Source organism: Zeus faber (assembly GCF_960531495.2).
Source record: "Zeus faber genome assembly, chromosome: 14".
NCBI lineage: Eukaryota > Metazoa > Chordata > Actinopteri > Zeiformes > Zeidae > Zeus > Zeus faber.
In genome coordinates this window covers 29,018,127-29,040,700 of record NC_137200.1, presented here as the reverse complement: position 1 = coordinate 29,040,700, position 22,574 = coordinate 29,018,127, and the positions used below count along the sequence as shown (strand labels likewise).

Here is a 22,574-nt window from a genome sequence, read left to right as displayed (position 1 = left end):
GTTTATTGTCCCGGAAGAGAGACCATGAACTTGCGTGATGAAAAGATGGACGTCGTTGCAGTTCATCGGTCACGCCCCCGGCCTCGTTCGCCCGGGCGCGGGGCGGAGGCTCCGCGGGGCGGGCCCGGGGCGGAGGCTCCGCGGGGCGGGCCCGGGGCGGAGGCTCCGCCGGGTCGTGGGCCCGGGGCGGAGGCTCCGCGGGGCGGGCCCGGGGCGGAGGCTCCGCGGGGCGGGCCCGGGGCGGAGGCTCCGCGGGGCGGGCCCGGGGCGGAGGCTCCGCCGGGTGGTGGGCCCGGGGCGGAGGCTCCGCGGGGGGGCGGGCCCGGGGCGGAGGCTCCGCCGGGTCGTGGGCCCGGGGCGGAGGCTCCGCGGGGGGGCGGGCCCGGGGCGGAGGCTCCGCCGGGTCGTGGGCCCGGGGCGGAGGCTCCGCGGGGGGGCGGGCCCGGGGCGGAGGCTCCGCCGGGTCGTGGCCCCGGGGCGGAGGCTCCGCGGGGGGGCGGGCCCGGGGCGGAGGCTCCGCGGGGCGGGCCCGGGGCGGAGGCTCCGCCGGGTCGTGGCCCCGGGGCGGAGGCTCCGCGGGGCGGGCCCGGGGCGGAGGCTCCGCGGGGGGGCGGGCCCGGGGCGGAGGCTCCGCCGGGTCGTGGGCGCGGATCCCGCGCGGCGCCTCCCCCGCGTCACGGCGCCGCGCGGCTGCGACTCTCGCCGACGGAAGCTGCGCGTGGGGACGGAAAGTGCGCGGAGGAAAAAGGCGAAAGTGACGTGAGAGCAGCCGCTGGAGGTGAGAGACGAACATTATGACATGAAATGATGACGTTGTAATATATAATAGACTTTAACATAATAAACTGGATAGAACATAAGACCATTTACCGTTATAATAGAATGTACGATAACGTTATACTTTAACATTATACTATAAGATAACATTATAATATTTTACAATAATATAACACAACATTATAATATCATTTTATATGAAATAATTTCATAAATAACGTCTTATAGACTTTTACATAGTTTAACTTGAAGCATCCACACCGAGCTGTTGTTGTTGTTGTTGTTGTTGTTGTTGTTGTTGTTGTTGTTGACTTTACTTCCTTTGATTCTCTTTTTAATTTCTCTCCCTCTCCCCCCCTATCTCGCCCCCCCCCCCCCCCCCTCAGACATGGGGTGTGTGTGGCTGTGGTGTGTGTGTGTGTTCACTGTGTGTAGTTGGCTTGTGTCAGGGGCGGAGGGAGTGGACCACGCCCAAGCGGAGTGCCACCTGGTGTCCGATGGCAACAGTGTCTCAGGTGAGCCAGGAGCGGGTGGGGGCTTCTACACCTTCATCGTACCGTTCTTACACTCACATGATTTTGACAACCCGGGTTCAGCTGCTCAAAGCGGCGCTTGACTGCGTTGCCGTCGCCGGGAGGAAGAGGAGGCGGCGACGGAAACAAACTGTAAAACTTGGAGAAAACAAATTGCTAGTTTTTTGTGCATAGTGTAGGAGTACCTGCTGTATATGAGTCCTAATATATACACTATACATACTATATACACTATATCCACCTTATACACTATATACACGATATACACTATATATACTATATATACTATATACACTGTTTACACGATATATTCAATATACACCATATACACTGTATATACTATATACACTATATATACTATATACTGTATACTAAAGACACTGTATGCTCTAAATACACTATATACACTATATACACTATATATACTATATATACTATATACACTGTATACACGATATATTCTATATACACTATATACATTCTATATACTATATACACTATATATACTATATACTGTATACTATATACACTGTATGCTCTATATACACTATATACACCATATACACTATATATACTATATATACTATATACACTGTATACACGATATATTCTATATACACTATATACACTCTATATACTATATACACGATATATACTATATCTACTGTATACACTTTATATACTATATATACTATATACATTATATATACTATACACTATATATTCTATATTTACTGTATACACTTTATACACTGTATGCACTATATATTATATATGCGTGTGGTGTGTAGAGTAGGAGTAGTGCACGTAGTGTAGGAGTAGTACGTGTAGTGCGAGGTGTAGGACTAGTGCACAGTGTAGTGTAGAAGTAGTAGTGCATGTACTATAGGAGTAGTGTATGTAGTGCAGGAGTAGTGCACGTGGAGCGTAGTGTTGGAGTAGTGCACGTAGTGTGGAGTGTAGGAGTAGTGCACGTAGTGAAGGAGTAGTGCACGTAGTGTGTATTGAAGGAGTAGTGCACGTAGTGTGGAATGAAGGAGTAGTGTGTAGTGAAGGAGTAGTGCACATAGTGTGGAGTGTAGGAGTAGTGCATGTAGTGTAGGAGTAGTACATGTAGTGTAGGAGTAGTGCACGTAGTGTGTCGTGAAGGAGTAGTGCACGTAGTGTAGGAGTAGTGCACATAGTGTGTAGTTAAGGAGTAGTGCACGTAGTGTATAGTGAAGGAGTAGTGCAAGTAGTGTAAGAGTAATGCATGTAGTGTGTAGTATAGGAGTAGTGCACGTAGTGTCTAGTGAAGGAGTAGTGCACTTAGTGTAAGAGTAGTGTACGTAGTGTGTAGTGAAGGACTAGTGCACATAGTGCAGGAGTAGTGCACGTGGTGCAAAAACCCTGCTCTGTAAAATCAGCTGGTTATACTGTGTGTATGTGTGTGTGTGTGTGTGTTATAAATTCCAGCTAAGTTTACACACGCTGCACATGATGCAACAAGTCTCAGAGCGTTCAGCTTCAGTGAAAAAACGACTTCATAAGACAGAAAGGGTGAGGGGTGTGTGTGCATGCGTGTTTGAGTGTGTGTGTGTGTGTGTGTGTGTGTGTGATATAAAAACACAGCCAGTTATACATGTTGTAGTGGTTGCTGCAACAACCAGTCACACACCCCGGAAATAAGTCCAGTGCTTTTGTGTTTCACAACACGACTCTGAACCTCTGAGATCATCACACTTTAACTACACACACACACACACACACACACACACACACACACACACACACACACACACACACACACACACACACACACACACACACACACACACACACACACACACACACTGTGTATGCTTTGCAGAAGTTTACTGTTGTTCGCTCACCACAGGTTCCTGGATGTGACGGAAACACAAGTACAGAAATAGAAGTGTGTGTGTGTGTGTGTGTGCGTGCGTGCATGTGTGTGTGTGTGTGTGTATGCTCCAATAAAGAAGTCTCTCTCTCTTTCTATGTCCCTCACTGTCCCTCGGCCGTTGTCTTGCGTTCGTCCTCCACCCTCTCTCCTCTTTCTCGCATCTTTGTTTCTATCGCTCCATGTTTTTGAAGCAGGAGGTGGAGCTGTATGGATGGATGCATGTTGAGGAATAATGTTCCAGTAAACATTCTTATCACTTTTGAACTTTTCTTTTGTCATTAGTCAACTCTTATGGGAGCGGCTGAATGTGTCAGGTCCCTGTTTCGAGTTCCTCCATCTTTGACCTTGCAGGGTTTTCTTGCGCTTGGGGCTTCATCAGATGACTCCCTGCACCGCCCACGGAGCCTCCCCCTGATGAAGGCTTTTACACTCGAAGTGTAACTGAGCTGCACTTCTGTCACTTGATGTGGGATCTCAAACATCAGTGTGTATTAGAAGCAAACCCTTGAAACCCTTGAAACAGAGTTATGCTTTGTTTAGGATGAGGTAGGATGGGGTAGGATGAAGTAGAATGAGGTAGGATGGGGTAGGATGAAGCAGGATGAGGTAGGATGGGGTAGGATGAAGCAGGATGAGGTAGGATGGGATAGGATGAAGTAGAATGAGGTAGGATGGGGTAGGATGAAGCAGGATGAGGTAGGATGGGGTAGGATGAAGCAGGATGAGGTAGGATGGGATAGGATGAAGTAGAATGAGGTAGGATGGGGTAGGATGAAGCAGGATGAGGTAGGATGGGGTAGGATGAGGAAGGATGGGATTGGATGAAGAGCGATGGGGTAGGATGAGGTAGGATGGGGTAGCATGAAGCAGGATGAGGTAGGATGGGGTAGGATGAAGTAGAATGAGGTAGGGTGGGGTAGGATGAAGCAGGATGAGGTAGGATGGGGTAGGATGAAGCAGGATGAGGTAGGATGGGGTAGGATGAGGAAGGATGGGATTGGATGAAGAGCGATGGGGTAGGATGAGGTAGAATGGGGTAGGACGAGGTAGGATGGGGTAGGATGAAGTAGGATGGGGTAGGATGACGTAAGTTGGGGTAGGATGATGTAGGATGGGGCAGGGTGGAGCAGGATGAGGCTGTATTCATATGAGGACAGCCGCCCGGGCAGTTTGGTTCGTCCGATGTCGCTCGACTTCACCCGATGCAGCGTCTTCCTTCCACTGGACACCACCTGCATCCAGCGCCTCAGAGCGTTGACCTTGTAAGTTCCAGTGAAGTTTGGACGAACGGCCTCTGTAAGCACAGCCCTGCGAGCACCAGGAAGCCACAGACTTGTCATGCGATGCTTCTGATGTTGCCCACGCAGGAAGGGGGGCTTCCTCCCTCTGGGACCCCTTCTCAAGGCTTCTCCCATTTCCCCCCCCAAGGGGGATTCTGGGAGTTTTTCCGTGCTGGGATGGGGCTTCGCACTCTGGGACGCTGTTGATTGCTCTGTGAAACGTGGGCCTGTGAAGCCCTTGGAGTCTGCACTGTGATTATGGCCTGTTTGGTTAAGCGCGGCTTGATATTTGCCTTTCAAAGTCTCTTGCTCACGGTAGAGTCACATGGCAAATGAAATACTCCACGGGAAAGAGGATCACACAAGTCGTTCCAGACAGTTGTGAGTTTGTGAATCACAAACGCTGCGTCTTTTCCTCTTCACTGTCTGAGCAACACGTATCGACTAAACTGGTGCAAGACGCTCCGGCGAATGGGAGCTAAGATGTGAGCGGCCTTGTTTGCCGACGAGTCCAGGTCATATGATGTGCCGGGTGACACCGGCACCGTAGCCGTCGGGCAGCGGGGGATTGTTTTTTCTGGTGTCACATGTTTCCCAGGGGCTTCGTTGACCCTTCAAGGAATTCATGAATTTGCTTCCGTGCTGAACTCCCCGGAGGGCTGCGGGCCAAAGCCTTTCACGGCCTTGAGACAGAACTCACGAGGCAGGTTCACCGACAAATGATGTAACTCGCACGGTCTGTAATTCCGAGAAGGACGTTTGGGGGGAAAAACATAACGGCCCCTGTGTCTGGTGGAAACACTTATTACCTCGTGAGAAAAACCCCCGAGCAACCACCGCCCACGACTGGTGCACAGAGAAGCTGAGCCCTCTGCCGGTGTCGGAGAGAACACCCCTCCCCGGCAACACATCACATCTCAGCGGCGCAATATTCACATCTTGTGTCGCTCGCGCTCCTGGTTGTAATCGTCCCCCCGAATCGGCGGCATTTCAGAAAAGCAAAGAAGTTGACGAGTCCGCATCTGTGCGCACGAGCACACAGATATCCGTAACCGAAAACAATCACAATCAAATTCCTATTCTCCGTCCAGGAAGAGGGTGGAGCAGGTCTCGGCGTGAGAAGCCTGAAGGCTGAGCAGAGCGACACGCCGCTCTCGTCATCCGGTAAGGAGCCAATTTGGGCAGTGGACGTGCTTGATCCCTGCGTCGTCCTCCCATTTATTTCATCAAGTGCAATCATTTTGAATACGGCAGAAGATGGACTTCAACAAACGAGCTGATTGAATTGAATGTAGAATATATTCAAGCTAAGCTCTCACCGGGGCCCGACTAAAGACACTGGAGCACCGTCCCTGCTCGGTCACACACTTTGTTCAGTGTCATGGCTGCTCTTATACCAAGGGCGCAACCACTTATCGATAAAAAAACAAAAACCTGATGCATCAAGACCGTTTGACCTCCAGGGTTTTGCCGTCCTCTAGGGAATGTCAGAAGTTGGAGTTTGTCAATTTCACCCGAATTTGGCTTCATGCGGCTTGGATGTGATCCCTCTCGGTCACTGGTCGCGTGTGAGAGCAACGTGGCGCCTGAGAAGAAGCAGCTCACGGCAAGTCCGAGCACCTTCGAGACCACCCGCTGTCCGTCACACCGAGAACGAGCAGAGACACGCTCAGCCGACTGCCCCGGGACAAATGAACCCGACAACAGAGTAATGTTTGAGGTGGAGCCAGCCGTGCCGACGGAGGAAGAGGGAAGTGCTTTTCTCGATCAGCGTCCTGGGCTCCAACGACCCTGGAAACCGTGGAACCATGTTGATTGTTGCGGGGTTGTGTGGGGATCAGGGGACATGTTGGAGTGTAGCTGCGGTGATAAGGCCATGGCCGTCCATTATTGTAGGAGTCTTACTCCGTCACACCTCAGTAGTAGCGGTGGAGGTTTCTTACCACAAAATGCCCAAATCTAGGCATGGTGTATTTTAAGCAGCACTTTGGACCGTGTGATGTTTGGTTTCAGCTTGGCACTAAATCTTACCCGCGACTGCTGGTTTTTCTTATGTAAAATGATGATGATGAGGATGATGGGATGTAATTCAACTCTGAAAGCAACATATTTAATAAAATGTACTAAAGAGCTGAAATAATGGCTGTTTGGAAAGAACAGAATATCTCCAAGACGACCGTGATCATGTTTCTGTGGAGTTTGTTCTCAAGCTGCTTTGAGCGGCTGCATGAGAGGAAAAGAGGAAATGAACACAAACAATGAACTGTATGTGCATTTGTTTTTTTTACTTTATATAATCAACACTTTTTTATTTTCTTTTTTTTTCGAAGTACCCCCTGCAGTACCCCTGCAGTACCCCTGCAGTACCCCTGCAGTACCCCTGCAGTACCCCTGTAGTACCCCTATAGTACCCCTTGCAGTACCCCGTGCAGTACCCCTGTAGTACCCCCTGCAGTACCCCTGTAGTACCCCCTGCAGTACCCCCTGCAGTACCCCTACAGTACCCCTGCAATACCCCTGCAGTACGCCTGTAGTACCCCCTGCAGTACCCCCTGCAGTACCCCTACAGTACCCCTGCAATACCCCTGCAGTACCCCTGTAGTACCCCCTGCAGTACCCCCTGCAGTACCCCTGTAGTACCCCCTGCAGTACCCGATTTGAGAAACACTGGTCTTGATGAATGTGATGGTGCTTTCTTGGTTTCTCAGTTTAACTTTTGGTCCTCCCTACTCCATCCTCTCCTTCCTACTCCATCCTCTCCTTCCTACTCCATCCTCTCCTTCCTACTCCATCCTCTGCTCCCTACTCCTTCCTCTGCTCCCTACTCCATCTTCTCCACCCTTCTCCCTCCCCTCTTCCCTACTCCATCCTCTGCTCCCTACTACATCCTCTCTTCCCTACTCCATCTTCTCCTCCCTTCTCCATCCCCTCCTTCCTACTCCTCAGTATTTCTTCATCAAGTATGAGAGATGGATACAATATGTTAGAAGAAGAAGAAGTAGGATTTGATCATTTCAACTTTTTTAGCGTTTCCAAAACCAAAGTATGCATCAAGTAGTATGCAGCGTGCAGTACATGTGTGTAGATGTGAATCTTCATACAGATACACCTTCGCTTTTGTTGTTAAGAAAATCACATTTTCAAGAAGAACTCTGTCTATACATTATTTCCAGCCCCTTATTAGGAAATTAAAATGGAGTCTGACCTTTAGTCTCCTGCTCTCCATCAGTAAACAGTGCCGCAAAAGCACATTGTACAGAAAGAAAAGAAAAGTAATAATAATAATAATAATAATAATAATAATAATAATAATAATAATAATACAAGTGAAGGTGAACAGTTGGATGGGATAATAATGTGTAACCGTTAGAACTATGAACTTATAAATGACACTTTGTTTCAAAGTACAATTAAAAGCAACACAGTAACACACGGCATCTAACATTATTATTATTATTATTATTATTATTATTATTATTATTATTATTATTATAATGATTATTATTATTGTTATTGTTTTTTTTCTTTATTTTAATGAATTAAATTTTTTTTGTTTCCTTTTATCTGTATATATATGTGTGTGTGTGTGTGTGTGTATGTGTATTTATTGATCTTATTTGTATTAAAAAAAAATATATATATATCTAACATTATTAAGTTCACTGTCCTTCTAAACACACACACACACACACACACACACACACACACACACACACACATACACACACACTTCCCCTCCCAGCTGTCCACATTAAGGTGTAATCCTCTGTCAAAGCTGGAAAAGCTTTGTTTGATGGGGTGAGGCAAGCGAGGCAGCGCTGAGTCTCACCTCTGCTCTGTGTCCACATTGGGGAGAGACATGTGGCCAATGCAGGCCTCTGTCTGTCTGTCTGTCTGCCTGCCTGCTTGTCTGTTTATCTGCCAGTCTGTCACCTGTTAGGTATCTCCAGGCACATGGAGACAGCCATGTGTATGAAAGTGCCACGTGATGCAGGGGAACACGCAGGGAACGTCAGTGATCATCCCTCTGGCATCGGCATGAGCACAGCTCGCTGCAAAGCTTTGCACTTTAATTGGGTGCTGCAGGGGTCAACCAGAGGTCAGCCAAGTCCCAGTGACATATAACTACCAACCCTGGAATAATATATAGTATACAGTATATACATACAGTATAGTATATGGTACTATACATTATATATATACAGAATACTAATAGATATAATAGTATAGACCAAAGAGGCAGTGTTGGGTATATTGTTTATTTGATAGCGGTGGGTAATAATAATTTCACGTCTTTCACGTCTTTCCCTGCCTCAGTGTGGAATATCCTATTTTCGAATACTGTCATGATAAAGGGTACAAACACATAATTGTTGAAAAAAAAAAAGGGAAACTGTACCGCTGCAGTTAATAGCGACATGCAGCAGGTGCAGGACAGGGACATCAGCTTTTAACTTCCCAAAAGAGAAATACCTTTTCTGCTTCACCGAACACCGACCGCTCACCACTTCCTCATGATGAAAGGTTCAGCTCTTTTTTTAAGATTCGGCTCCTGACGAGTGACTCAGTAAAAAGACTCAGACTCCTGGTTCGTTGATTGAGCTGGTGTAATGCGAATGCAAATTTCTTGCCAAAAAAGGCAACACTCAAATTCTGCCAAAATGATTGACTGAGGCGGGAGGATGCGTCTCACTTATGCAGATCAAAGTTAAAGGAGTTGTTTCAGTTTTTCCCCGACAGTGCTTCAGTCCTCCGTCATTAGTTTCAGGCTGCGACTCCGTTCGCTCCCTCGTCCACTGAACAGAAAGTCAAGGAGCTCGTTTGGAGACGTTGGAGTCCGGTCAGCCCGAGCGTCTGGCTGCTGCACCGCTCCAAACAAACAAACAAACAAACAAACAAACAAACAAACAAACAAACAAACAGCTCTCGCCCAAGTGGCTCCAGACTCCTGAGTCATTTCAGATTTGCTCATACGAACACGACATGTTGACCTTCGATGAACGATGTGTGGCTGAACGACGCGGGCTGGAGGAGTGGCTCCCCATCCCTCGCTACGACCGTTTCAACTGCAAAGTTCTTTCCCCTGCACCACCCAGCTGCAGAGCCCTTCATATTCCAGCTGCGACGTTCAGCAACGCCACGAATGATATTCCTGCATAAATCCCCTGCTCTCGCTGCCTCTTTTCCTTTTCCTTTTTTAGTAACATGCTTTTTTTCCACCCTTCACCGCCAGCACCAGTTCCATGGTGCTACGGTCCAGCCTCACTTGACTGGTCTGTGATTTATTTTCTTAATTTTTTCATTTAAAATTTTTTTTTTTCTCAGCCGTCCATGAAATCAATTTCCAGGACTTTCCGCCGCACAGCCACTTCTGTGGAATGTAATGTCCTCGGAATGTCCTCGTTTCAGATCGACTCTGGTGGTTATTTTAACGCACATGACACTCGCTTGATGTGCATGTCAACCTGTGTGTCTCTCTCTCGCTCTCTCCCTCATTCTCTCTCTCTTTTAATGGAAACAATTCCCTGGGATTCGACCCCCGTTTGACCTTGGCGCCGGTTTGACACGTTGCTGACGATAGACCGTGTCTTGATGTGGTAGTCCTGTTTCTAGCGTGACAGACCGCATCTCCCCGCTCCAGATCTGTGTGTGATCGACCCGCAGCTGTGTGGGGATGAGAACGCGGAGCTGAGTTTCGAGGCGATTCGCAGCATCCACATGCTGATGGACGATGACGCGGATGGAACGGTGGACACGAAAGAGACCGATGGGGTGAGACACACGCACACGCACACACACGCACACGGATGCATTCCCATTCACATGCATGTGTAAACAGATGTGCAAGGATATGTGCAGATACACTCATACACGCAGATCATCATCATCATCATCATCATCATCATCAGTCCCTTGTAGCGAGGAGGATCTCCTTTCACAAAACACTGGGTTATTGGAGGTTGTGTGTCCTGCGATGGCTGTGCAGGCTGATCCCAGTGTGACCGACCCGTCCACAGGTTTGGTGGCAGGTCAGCGGTTCTCTGGCCGAGCCGCTGCCTCCCCTCCCTTCTCCGCTGGTCCTCAAAGGCGGAGGCGGCACGTCGCCCGGGTGCCTCTGCCCTGCGCCGCGTTCTCCCAGGCCTGTGGGGCGACCTTGGCCTTTTTCAGGGTGGCCCTCAGAGCGTCTCTGAATTGTTTCTCCTGGCCTCCGCGCATCCTTTTATTTTTCTTCCCTTTCCGTCCGCCGGCGGTGAAGAAGATGCTTGGGCAGCATGGGAGCCGGGCGTGCGGGCGTGGCGTCCCGTCGACAAAGGCCGGCGCCGTGGGGTCTGGGCCTCTTCGGGTGTTGGTCTCAGCCGGTACGCCGGTGTTTGTTTTTCTGTCTCGCGTGTGATTCCCGGTTCGGCGGCCCTTCCAAGTGCTCCTTCCGGCGTTCATTTGCGGAGGCTCTGGCCGTCTGCAGGGCTCTACAGATGTGTGGCGCCGCAAAGAAAGCTCGGCAGGTCGCGGTGGTCTGAGCAGCGTTCGATTTCCTTACAACCGCCTCACCAACACACGCATGCACACACATGTCGGATTTAATCTGGAATCTTAATCTAACATATCGATCTAAAACACAGGCACACATCAATAAATTAATAGTAATATTCAGTAGTAGAACCTCAGCCTGTTGGAAGTGATATGTGAGATATATTCCAGAGATAAATTAGTTAAATTCACTGCTTGGATAAGAACATGTAATGTATTGTGGAGCTTTGTTGCGACTGATTGATAGATTAATACAAATGAAGAAAGATAGATAGATAGATAGATAGATAGATAGATAGATAGATAGATAGATAGATAGATAGATAGATAGATAGATAGATAGCAGAAAACTTCATCAAGTGACATGTTTCCGTGTTGTGCCTGAAGTCCGAGGTCTCAAGGGTGGGGAGGGACGGAGACAGAACTGTCCCCTGGGAGGCGCCAGTGCTGCTCACCACCCAGTCCGACACACATCCCCGCAGCCGCACAAACTGCGGCCGCTCGGGTCGGATCGTCTGTGATGCAGGAAACGATGGGGTGGTCCACCTGCATCTTCAGCTGCTTATCCACAAGCAGCAGAGGCTGCGTGGTGTTAAAGGCGCTTCATAAATCAAAGAACGTGAGCCTCACAGTGCCGCCAGCCTCGTCTGGATGGGAGTGGGCTCTGTGGAGCAGGTCGCTGTTTTCCTGGTAGGCAAACTACAGGGGGTCCAGGGGAGTCCCCACCAGGAGCCGCAGGTGTGCCAGCGCCAGGGTTTTTAATGATGTGGGATGTTAATGCCGCTAGTCTGCAGATTCCTTTTCTTGGGAACTGGGACCAGACTTGATGTTACCCGCAGCGATGGAACCCCGTCGACGCTGAGGGCGTGGACCAGGCCGACACGGTTGCTCAGTGGTTGAACTGTTGCCTCACAGCATGAAGGTCCGGGGTTCAAACCCCGGCTGTCCCATGTCCTTTCTGTGTGGAATTTGCATGTTCTCCCCGTGTTTGTGTGGGTTTCCTCCCACCATCAAAGTTATGTATGTTAGGGGTTAGTACTAAAACTTCTTCAGTGCCCCTGGCAAAGGAACTGGAGCTGGTCCCTGGGTGCTGCCCTCCTCCTAGGGGTGTAAAGGATCAGGATGCATCAAATGCAGAGGACAAAGTTCATTCTCAATGTATGCTGAGATATGACAATAAAGAATCTGAACTAAGACATCGACCACAAAATTAAGTTTAAATGTGTTGCAGTTCGAAAGGAAAACTGTGTGTGTGTCCTCTGAGGCAGCCATCGGGCTGCAATTTGCACACATTGTGTTTTTATTGTACTTTACTAAATGTCCTTATCGAGCGAAACAAAAAAAGCACCGTGCCCCTGTCTGGATTCAAAGAGTTCATCCACCAGCTAGAGCCCAGGCGCACGCTCCCACGCCGCCCGACAACCACCGTGCATTCGCTTCTGTATGGCAGCGTGCTGCGCGTGACGTCTTCTGTGCATGCGGGTCAGTTCAGGACTGTGACTCGTTCACGCTGGAATCTGATATTGGCAACTTTTAAAAAAATAATGTGAGCAGCCAAACGAAAAATCGGATCTGAGCAATTAATCTGAATTGAGCACTAAGGCTTGAAGTGTGAATGTAGCCAAAGAAACAAGAAGGTGGGAAAAAGGACTCCATACCCTTAAGGCAGAGATGTGTACTATGAGACAGGACAGACAGAGATACTGGTACTATGATTGCATGTGTATTACTGTTATTGCACATGTTATTACTATTATTAAATATCATATTACTATTATTGCACATCCTATTACTGTTATTGCACATTGTTACTATGATTGTGCATCATATTACTGCCATTGTATATCGTATTACTATTACTGCAAATTTTATTACTATTATCACACATCTTTTTACTCTTATTGTACATCATATTACTATTATTGCTATTATTGCACATCTTATTACCATTATTGCACATTGTATTACTGTTATTGATTCAAGAGATTCAAGAGGTTTATTTGTCACATACATATACATACGTTCATACATATATGCAGTGAGATGTCTTACACCTCCAAACCTTATTACTAATATCACACATCGTATCATTATTATTGCAAATTGTATTACTTGCACACATCTTTTTACTGTTATTGTACATCTTGTTACTATTATTGCAAATTCTATTACTATATCACACATCTATTAACTGTTATTGTACATCGTATTACAATTATCACACATCTATTAACTGTTATTTCACATCTTATTACTGTTATTGCTCATCTTATTGTTTTAACCAAATTTTGCTGCTCTACTCGTCCCAGTTTTCGAGTCACACGCACACGCAAAATACTTACACAACTTTTTAAATCTAATAACGGAGCGGCTCGATCCCGCCAGATGTGCTATAATTAATGTTCTATAATGTCCAACCCAATGTTCCGCGGTATTTCCTTCCGCGAGTTCTCAATCATTGTTTTTTTCATGGTAATGTTGGTGTCATTTAAAAAAAAAAGTTTAACGTCGGTATCAAAGCTGTCAAATATACTGGAGACATTTACAATTACAAATCGCTGTCAAATGATATCTCTTGATCCCTCATCTCAGTTTCTGCGTGAGGACCTGAAGTATCAGGATCCCAAGGCCAAACACAGCAGCTTCCACAGAGCCGACCTGCTTATCAGCCTGGAGGACATGTGGACGTCCTGGAAGAGCTCCCCAGGTAAAGGCCTCACAGCAGCCAGATCACCACAAACCTCTCATTCTGGCACAAGTGGAAAACAAAGTATAAATCAGTCATATTCAATGTGAATTACACGGACTCAGGACTCGTTGCCTCTGCACGCGTGACTCGCAGCTCTTGGCTTCTGTCGTTTGCCGGGATGCAGTTGTCCGTTCGCAAAGCAAACCAACAAACGACTCTTCACCCGGAGTGACTCCAGAGTCCTGAGTCGTTCAAAGGATTTGTTCTCGACGAACGAGTCGTTTGCGGGTCTTACATCAGCCCAGGTCAGGGTGAGGGGTTGGCATCAAACTCCCCTCCCCTTTGAGATCGTGACTGTGACTCACTTAACCTGTGTGTGTGTATGTGTGTGTGTGTGTGTGTGTAGTGTATAACTGGACGCTGGTGGAGATGGAGGAATGGCTGGTGAACTACGTGGAGTTGCCTCAGTACATAGACATCTTCACTCAACACAACATGGATGGCAAGGCACTACCCAGGTGAAGGAACCCACACACACATTCATACGTGCACACGCGCGCTCACACACACTCACACACACTAAGCAGTATGTAAACCTGGGTGATAGGATGATGCAATCTGACATTGATTTCCTTTTATTTTTTTATTTTTTTATTATGATGCCTATATCATTATTATAAATATGTATTTCTTGATTTACTGCTTGATTCATTGAATTGTCTTCCGGTTTGTTGTTTTGTTCAATAAAAGTGTTTTTAAAAACTCAAACTCTCTCCCTCTGTTTGCCAGACTAGCGGTGAAGAACATCACCCTCCTCTTCTCAGTTTTGAAGATTATGGACCGAAGTCACGGCCAGAAGCTGCAGCTGAAAGCTCTGGACACAGTTCTGTTTGGACCCCCACTCGGTATGCTTCGTGTGTGTGTGTGTGTGTGTGTGTGTGTGTGTGTGTATGTGTGTCTGTGTGTGTCTGTGTCTTACAGCAGACAGAAATTGGTAAAGATGCTTTTAATTTACCGTGGCGACACAAAAACATTTGAAAAGTGTGTCCACACAACATTTCTTGTCCGAAATTTGCACGGATTAATAGATAGATGGACAGGCAGAGAGACAGACAGACAGAGGTTCAAATAGATCATTTCAAGCTTATGTTTACAGTGTTACCATGGTTTCTTTATTGGCGCTTTTGGCTGCGGCTGATACATGTAAGTCACACTCTCCCTCCTCTGTCGCTCTCCCCCTCCCAGCGTCCAGGCACAGCCAGTGGAAGGACTGGCTTCTGGGCCTCTCTGTTCTGATGGCGCTGGCCGGCTGCTGGTTCTCCTGCGTGCAGAGGTGGCGCTGCAGGGGCCAGCTGGACAAACTGATGAAGGACCTGAACGGTCTGCAGCGAGCCGAGCAGAGCCTGCTGGACCTGCAGGACCAGTCAGTACTCAGTGCAGAGTATACAGAGCATTCTGGACCTATGTACTGTGTGTGTGTGTGTATGTGTGTGTGTATATGTGTGTGTGTCTATATGTGTGTATATATAGGCGGTCTTGGGGGACAAGTAGGTTCTGTCGTGAGTGAATTTAGAGCAGTTACATATGAGTTTGGCTTTAATGCTCGTCTTGGTGTGTGTGTGTGTGTGTGTGTGTGTGTGTGTGTGTGTGTGTGTGTGTGCGTGTGCGTGTTTGTGTTTGTGTGTGTGTGTTGAGGAATTGAGCCAGGGAGACAGATCTGGCTCTACTGTCTTGAACTCCTTATATAGTCAGAGAACAGCTGGCCTCACTCACACACACACACACACACACAGGCACACACAGATGCACGCACACGTGCACACACGCATGCATGCACACATACACACACACACACACACACACACAGTGCTGTGATCAATTGAATTACCAGTCTATTTCCTCCTCTTGATCCCTGAACAGTGAAAGGTAGCTTGGTATGCCTCCAGAAATAGCTCCCTGCTTTCTCTTTCTAGCCTCACTCCCTCTCTCCCTCCATCTCTTCCTCCCTCTCTCTTGGACAACAGACTGCCATTTCTCACATACTCTCACAGCACCTCCCGCTGGTGGGAATGAGGCAAGAACGTCGCTCCCTTGCTTCACGTGAATCAAGGGGCTTGGACCCTCCTGTCAAACCTCCATGTTGCTTCTTTTTGAGAGAGGAGTTTCAAAGTCCTGAGCGTCTGTGAATCGAATGGGTTTGAACTGGAGTGACCGGGTCGCGTCGGTGACGTTCAAGGGTTTTTTTTTTTTTTTTTGTGTTTGTCTCTCTGATGCCAAACAGTCAAGAGAGCCCTGACCCTCTGTTTTCGCTCTTTTTGGGTCCTCCAGGCTGCACAGGGCTCAGGAGGAGCACCACAACGTGGAGGTGGAGAAGGTCACCATGGAGGAGAAGCTCCGGGACGAGATCAGCGCGGCCAAGCAGGAAGCGCAGCGTCTGAAGGAGCTACGTGAGGGAACGGAGAACAAGAGGAGCAGGCAGAAGTACGCCGAGCAGGAGCTGGAGCAGGTATTCACTTTGGTTTTTTTTGCAGACGGGTGGGAGGGAACGAGTAGTATATTTGTCAGTTCAGCGGCCTCAAGTCGCGGGGAAGAAGCTGACGTACCAGTGTGGAGTCAGCGTGTTCTGAACGTGTCCGATTTTGATAAAGTCGTATCGGCCTTGGATAGCATGTCAGTGTGTTCGGTCAGTGTACTCATTTTCCGAGTGAAGATGAAGTGCTGAAAACACAAAACAGCTCCCGGAGTTAAAGTTATCTTATTCTTTAAAACCTTCGCCCGTGTATGTGATGTCAGCCGTTGAAATCTTCTTGAAACTAAATGGAACGTGAGCGACTCAAACACCTGGATAAGTGAGGAGCCGGTGGCGGGGCCCTGCAGCCGTGCGGCAGTAAGACATTAAAACTGAAAATTTGACGGCAAGCAGCTCAGAAAACAACTGACCACAGGTTTCTATTTATTCCCGGGGTGATGGCTTCCTCCATGTAACCCGCTTCTGTCCTCTTTGGTGAAGGTGCGAATGGCCCTGAAGAAGGCTGAGAGAGAGCTGGAGGGCCGGGTCCGCTGGGCCCCTCCGGAGGCCCTGCAGAAGTGGCTCCAGCTCACACACGAGGTGGAGGTCCAGTCCTACAACATCAAGAAGCAGAACGCAGAGAGACAGCTGCTGCAGGCCAAGGAGGGGGTGATGACAACACACACGCACGCATGCACACTTTGATGTGCATCACACACTGACTGAATATCATTCACTCACTCATTGGTGGAAACGTGATGATAATCATGTCTAAAAGACACAATAATAAAAAGGCTTCTAGTTTAGTTCAATCTGATGGTGATGATGATGGTGAGGATGTGATGATGATGATGTTGTGATAATGGTGATGATAATGAGATGGTGATGATAATGGTGATGGTGGTGATGATGCTGCTGATGATGATGATGATGATGGTGATGATAATGAGATGGTGATGATAATGGTGATGGTGGTGATGATGCTGATGATGATGATGATGATGATGATGTTGGGATGATGATGGTGGTGATGATGATGATGGTGATGATGATGAAGATGATGATGTTGTGATGATGATGGTGGTGGTGATGATGATGATGATGATGATGATGATGGTGGTGGTGGTGATGACGATGATAATGATGGTGGTGATGATGGTGATGAAGGTGATGATGATGGTGGTGATGATGATGGTGGTGATGATGTTGTGATGATGATGATGATGTTGATGGTGATGATGATGATGTTGTGATGATGATGGTGGTGATGATGATGTTGTGATGATGATGATGGTGATGATGATGATGTTGTGATGATGATGATGATGTTGTGATGATGATGATGTTGTGATGATGATGTTGTGATGATGATGATGTTGATGGTGATGATGATGATGTTGTGATGTTGATGGTGATGATGATGATGTGATGATGATGATGGTGGTGATGATGTTATGATGATGATGATGGTAATGATGATGATAATGATGGTGGTGATGATGATGATGATGTGATGATGATGATGAAGGTGGTGATGATGATGAAGGTGATGACGATGGTGGTGATGATGATGATGTGATGATGATGATGATGGTGGTGATGATGATGAAGGTGATGACGATGGTGGTGATGATGATGATGATGTGATGTTATGATGATGATGATGGTAATGACGATGATGATGATGGTGGTGGTGGTGATGATGATGATGATGTGATGATGATAATGTTATGATGATGATGATGGTAATGATGATGATGATGTGGTGGTGATGATGTTGTTATGATGATGATGGTGATAATGATGATGATGTGATGATGATGATGGTGGTGATGATGATGTTATGATGATGATGGTGGTAATGATGATGATGATGATGATGTGGTGGTGATGATGTTGTTATGATGATGGTGGTGATGGTGATGATGATGATGATGGTGGTGATGGTGATGTTTGATTTTAGGCAGAGAAGATCAAGAAAAAGAGGAGTTCTTTGTTGGGAACCTTCCATGTGGCCCACAGCTCCTCGCTGGACGCCGTCGACCACAAGATCCTCTCGGCCAAGTGAGTGACCCCCAGGCAGTCCGAGTGGTGGAACCATCTCCTGGAACCAGGTCACCTGCTACAGAAAGGAAATGAAGAAATCGATGGATTTGACTTTTGGAAATCGGAGTTTAATCAGTGACTTTTATTTATCAATCCATTGTTTGTTGGAAATTCTGTCACAATAACAACAGATTCACCTCCACCTTCAGATTCACCTTCACCTCCACCCTCTCCTTACTTCTCATCTCATCCTCCTCCTCCTCCTCCACCTTCCTACTTCTCCTCCTCCTCCACCTACCTACTGCTCATCCTCCTCCTCCTCCTCCTCCACCTCCTCCCTCCAGACAGGCCCTGGGGGAGGTGACGGCGGCTCTGAGGGAGAAGCTCCATCGCTGGCAGCAGATGGAGCTTCTGACGAACTTCTCTCTGGTCAGCAACCCGGGGCTGGCGGCGCTGGCCTCGGCCCTCGACCTGGAGCCGTCCTTCCCGGGCCTGAGAGCTGCCACGCCCCAGCACCTGCTGCTGTCCGACGACCTGGACGACATGGACGAGGACATCCTGTCGCCCGGCACGCTGCAGTGTGAGGACACTGCAGACAAACAGACAGATAGACGGAGGGAGGGAGGGAGTTTGTGTTTTCACCATAATTCAAGATTTTTTTTTTCATAAATCAGAAACAAATGTATCTACCAGGCCCGTTTATAGATACGAGGAACTTATATGAGTGCAGTATGGTTAGAATAATCATATAACATTTTTTAATATAAGTAAAAGTCATATATATTTATGATCAGAAATGTAAGACTGACTGACATTCAGTTTTATAATTTATTTTTCTACAAAGATCCGGCAAATTCTAATTTAACTCAAACACGTGTTTTAGAATTCAAAACCATCAATTTTCTCCTGATGGGCTTTTCTTTATTACATTTTAACCAATTAATCAATTAATCAGTTTCCTTTGATTGGTTCAAGTGATGATGATGATGATGATGATGATAATAATAATAATAATATGAAGAAGAAGAGTTAATTAATGAGGGCAGGTTTTCCTCCGTCTCTCCAGACGCCGCCTGGCAGATGGACCGGCGGGTGAGTGACCTCTGGCCGTTCAGCGGCATCGCAGACAGCCCGTCTCCATGGAAACGCTCGGGTTAGACCCTCACCTCTCCTCCTCCCTCAGACTCACCTCCGCATGTTGTGTCACTCTTCTTTATGTGGATGATGGTGGACGGGTTATTCCACGAACATCTTTTCAAAAATATCTAATTTCCATCTTCCCGTTTGAGCTCACCATAGTTTGGTAAATGCATTGTTCCTCCCCTGGTGCTGTGGAAACCAGGTCAGAACTCCAAACTCTACCTTCCTTTTTAGCTGCTCCCTTCACTCCCTCCCTAACCTCCACCCTTAAAGAGTTCTGTACGAGGAGTTAAACGAGCTGAAAAGTTTGATTCCATCCTTGTCGTGTTTGGGTTTTCTCCGTCAGGAAGTCCTCTTACTGTGTCCTGTCCACTCCCCTGCAGCTCCAAGTCTGACACCCCTGCGACAGAGGATGGGGGACCCTGCGCATCCCCAGGGCTCTCTGAGGTTGGTGGACTGTCGGCGCTCGCCTGGTCCCGAGGGGTCGGGGTCGGGACCCCCGTGCCCCTGCGGGCGGCAGGCCAGAAGCCTTTCCATCGGCCAGCTGGAGTTCCGGCCCTTTCTGTCTCCCATCTCCGCCTCCTCCCTGTCCCACCCCTCCCTTGGCCCCAGCTCTGCTCAACTGCCCTTCCTCTCCCTTTCTCCCCCTCCGCCCTCCTCTTCCGCCGGTGCTTCTCCTCCCAGCCCCGCTGAGGGCGCTGTCGGCTTCTCTGCTCTCCTCTTGCGCTCGTCTTATTTCCAGGCTGTGGAGGGTGTGTCCGGCCTCCAGCCAGTGGGGGCAGCGCTGTGGGCCAGCAGCTCTGGGTATTTCTCTCTCTGCATGGAGCGTCGGGGCTTTCCATTTCTGTACATCAATCATTTCTGGATTTCTTCCTCTGGTGCTGGGCCATGAATCCACGTTATGATTCAGTTGAATCACATCGGCATGAAATTCAATTATCACCATTATGACACACAACTGTGTAGTCTAATGATGAGAAGACATGCCGTTTAACGTATCAGGATGAGAGGTTTTAAACTGCTTTAAATGAACCATATGATGAAATGAATACATTGATAATGTGGCATTCCCTGTGATTATTGTGAGAATGTTTTTCAAATATTTTTCGTCTGCCTATGTCTACTGTGTCTATAGTGGACAGTAAACCAGCAGGTAGAGGGTCACTACTACTGTGTACTGTGCATTACACTCGTCTGTTTTCCCCTTTTTGTCTTTCTGGTTAACGACGAACAGTTTCCCAGATGTTACTTGTATTATACATTTTTCTTATGTTTTGTATTTCCAAGCACCCGCTAACCATCCTTGCATGCTTCATCGTCGTCTTTCCCTTCTTTCTCTTTTCTCTCGGCGTCGTTTTTATATTCTCTGTCCCCCCTTTTGCACTCCACTGACTGTCCTCTTTCCTTCTCCGACCCAGGGACATTATGAACCGATCTGACTCCGACTCCTCCCTCCCTCTGTCCCACGGTGAATCCCAGCGCTTGGACGGCTCCAAGGCCGCCCTGTGGACCCCCGACAAGGCCCCCTGCAGGCCCCGCGTCTCCGGGGCCGACGGGATGTTCACGGTGTCCTGCGGCGTCTTGGAGAAGAAGAGCTCCAGCCTCGGAGAGCTGAGGGGGAGTCCCGCCTCCCTGGCCTCCTGCTACTCCTCTCACTCCCTCTTTTACCCCCCCGCGGACACACGGGACACCCCCCCCCGGATGGGGAGCAACCACGGGACCCCCTCGTCCCAGCTCTACGCCAAAGGGGGCCCTCTGGAGGAGGACAGCGGCTCAACCGGCGAGGAGACGGAAGCGGCCTGCGGGCGCAAGAGGAAGGCCTTCAACAAGATCTTCAAGAGGAAGTAAACACCACCACGGCCCAAAGACTAGTAACAAAACACAGGGAATGGACAGAATAATGGAAGAGTTCAATTTGAAGGTAACTAAATGACTATTTCAAATTCAGCTGCAAATGAGATGTCAGCTTGGTTGCTAACTAGAAGGGTGTCAGCAAGAAAAGAGGCCGGGGCCTGTATTCACTAAACATCTTAAGGAATAAAGTAGCTCCCAACTTTCTGATTAAGGAGAAACTCTAGAAAATAATGGGCCTGTCAGTGCTAATTTGAGGACTCCCAAAGGGTTATGTGTGAAAAGTTCGGGTTAGTCGTGAGGACTCTGAGACACAAACAAACAATTAGAAAAAACAGCCCTCCTTGTGACGCGCGTCAATGTTTCGGAAACATTTAATGATGCTGAGCTTTTAAAAAGGTACAAGCTTCATCACGAGGGTGTCATGATGGTAGTGGAGCTGGACAGGGGTGGGCTCACTTCGCCAACAGGTTCTGATCGACTCCGTGCTGCTTGACCAAAGGGGACATGCAGCGATGCAGCACTGAGACACACAGACATGGACGAGGCTGCTGACCATGTACTGGACTGGTCACTATATTATTCTTGGTTTCATGTTTAATCAATCAGTGACAGCCTCCATTTTAATTTTCAAATCTTTATGTGAATATGGCAACATGAAACCTCCTCCTACGGTGTTCCTATGATGGGACCCATCCCCTATCAACCAATCACTGTGGGTGTAGCAGGTCAGCTTGTTCATCAAGCATGACATCATCCATAGCAACGAGGTCAGCCCCGCCCTTTCTCTGACCTTCAGAATTCTCGCCGTTCCTGGGAAAAAGTTGGTCTCTGCAGCTTTGTGAATGTTTTAAGAGGAAACTCTGAGCTAGAAACTTTTACTGCTATTTGGGAGACGTCTTGGTGGTATAAAGAGGCCAAATCAACACCCGAATCGCATGTGCATCGGTCTGAAAAAGCTGCAGAATTATTTCATGTGTTGAGGGGAACGGCCTCAAAAACCGTGACAGCGTACGCCAAATATGCACAAACAGTATCAGCAGAGGGGCTCCGTGGTTGCAGAGCGGCCTGCACGGATCTCTTACTTTGTGAGCTGCACAAAGCTGGAATTCATGGCGGAGCTGGAAACCGCTTGTATCCAAGGCAACGCATAACCTTATCTATGGAGGCCAAAACGTAGACCCCTGAACAATGGGGAAGAAGGGTTGGGATTATTTATGGTTTGGTAGCTTTACCCTTTATAACGTGATGTGTTTTTTTTTTTACTGGGCATTCATGATTAGCCTTTATTACACTCAATTAGCAGAAGCACAACTTA

At 48.0% G+C, this 22,574-nt stretch overlaps 1 protein-coding gene across 1 annotated transcript; it reads left to right on the top strand.

The window, feature by feature from the left end:
- Positions 1-683: 683 nt before the first annotated feature.
- Positions 684-22,566, top strand: LOC307240166 (stromal interaction molecule 1-like). The gene is made up of 14 exons (XM_080013841.1): positions 684-778; positions 1,164-1,292; positions 10,135-10,265; positions 13,614-13,728; positions 14,117-14,228; positions 14,500-14,615; positions 14,956-15,133; positions 16,039-16,216; positions 16,721-16,888; positions 18,183-18,283; positions 18,610-18,845; positions 19,332-19,418; positions 19,789-19,852; positions 20,824-22,566. The coding sequence occupies exons 2-14, from the start codon at positions 1,166-1,168 to the stop codon at positions 21,251-21,253; spliced, it is 2,043 nt and encodes a 680-aa protein (XP_079869967.1). The 5' UTR covers positions 684-778; positions 1,164-1,165; the 3' UTR covers positions 21,254-22,566.
- Positions 22,567-22,574: the final 8 nt, after the last annotated feature.

Coding starts and splice junctions, on each gene's coding strand:
- LOC307240166 (XM_080013841.1), top strand. CDS start 1,166: ATGGGGTGTGTGTGGCTGTGGTGTGTGTGTGTGTTCACTGTGTGTAGT. Junction 10,266..13,613: donor ACACGAAAGAGACCGATGGG/GTGAGACACACG, acceptor CCCTCATCTCAG/TTTCTGCGTGAGGACCTGAA. Junction 19,853..20,823: donor CATCCCCAGGGCTCTCTGAG/GTTGGTGGACTG, acceptor TCTCCGACCCAG/GGACATTATGAACCGATCTG.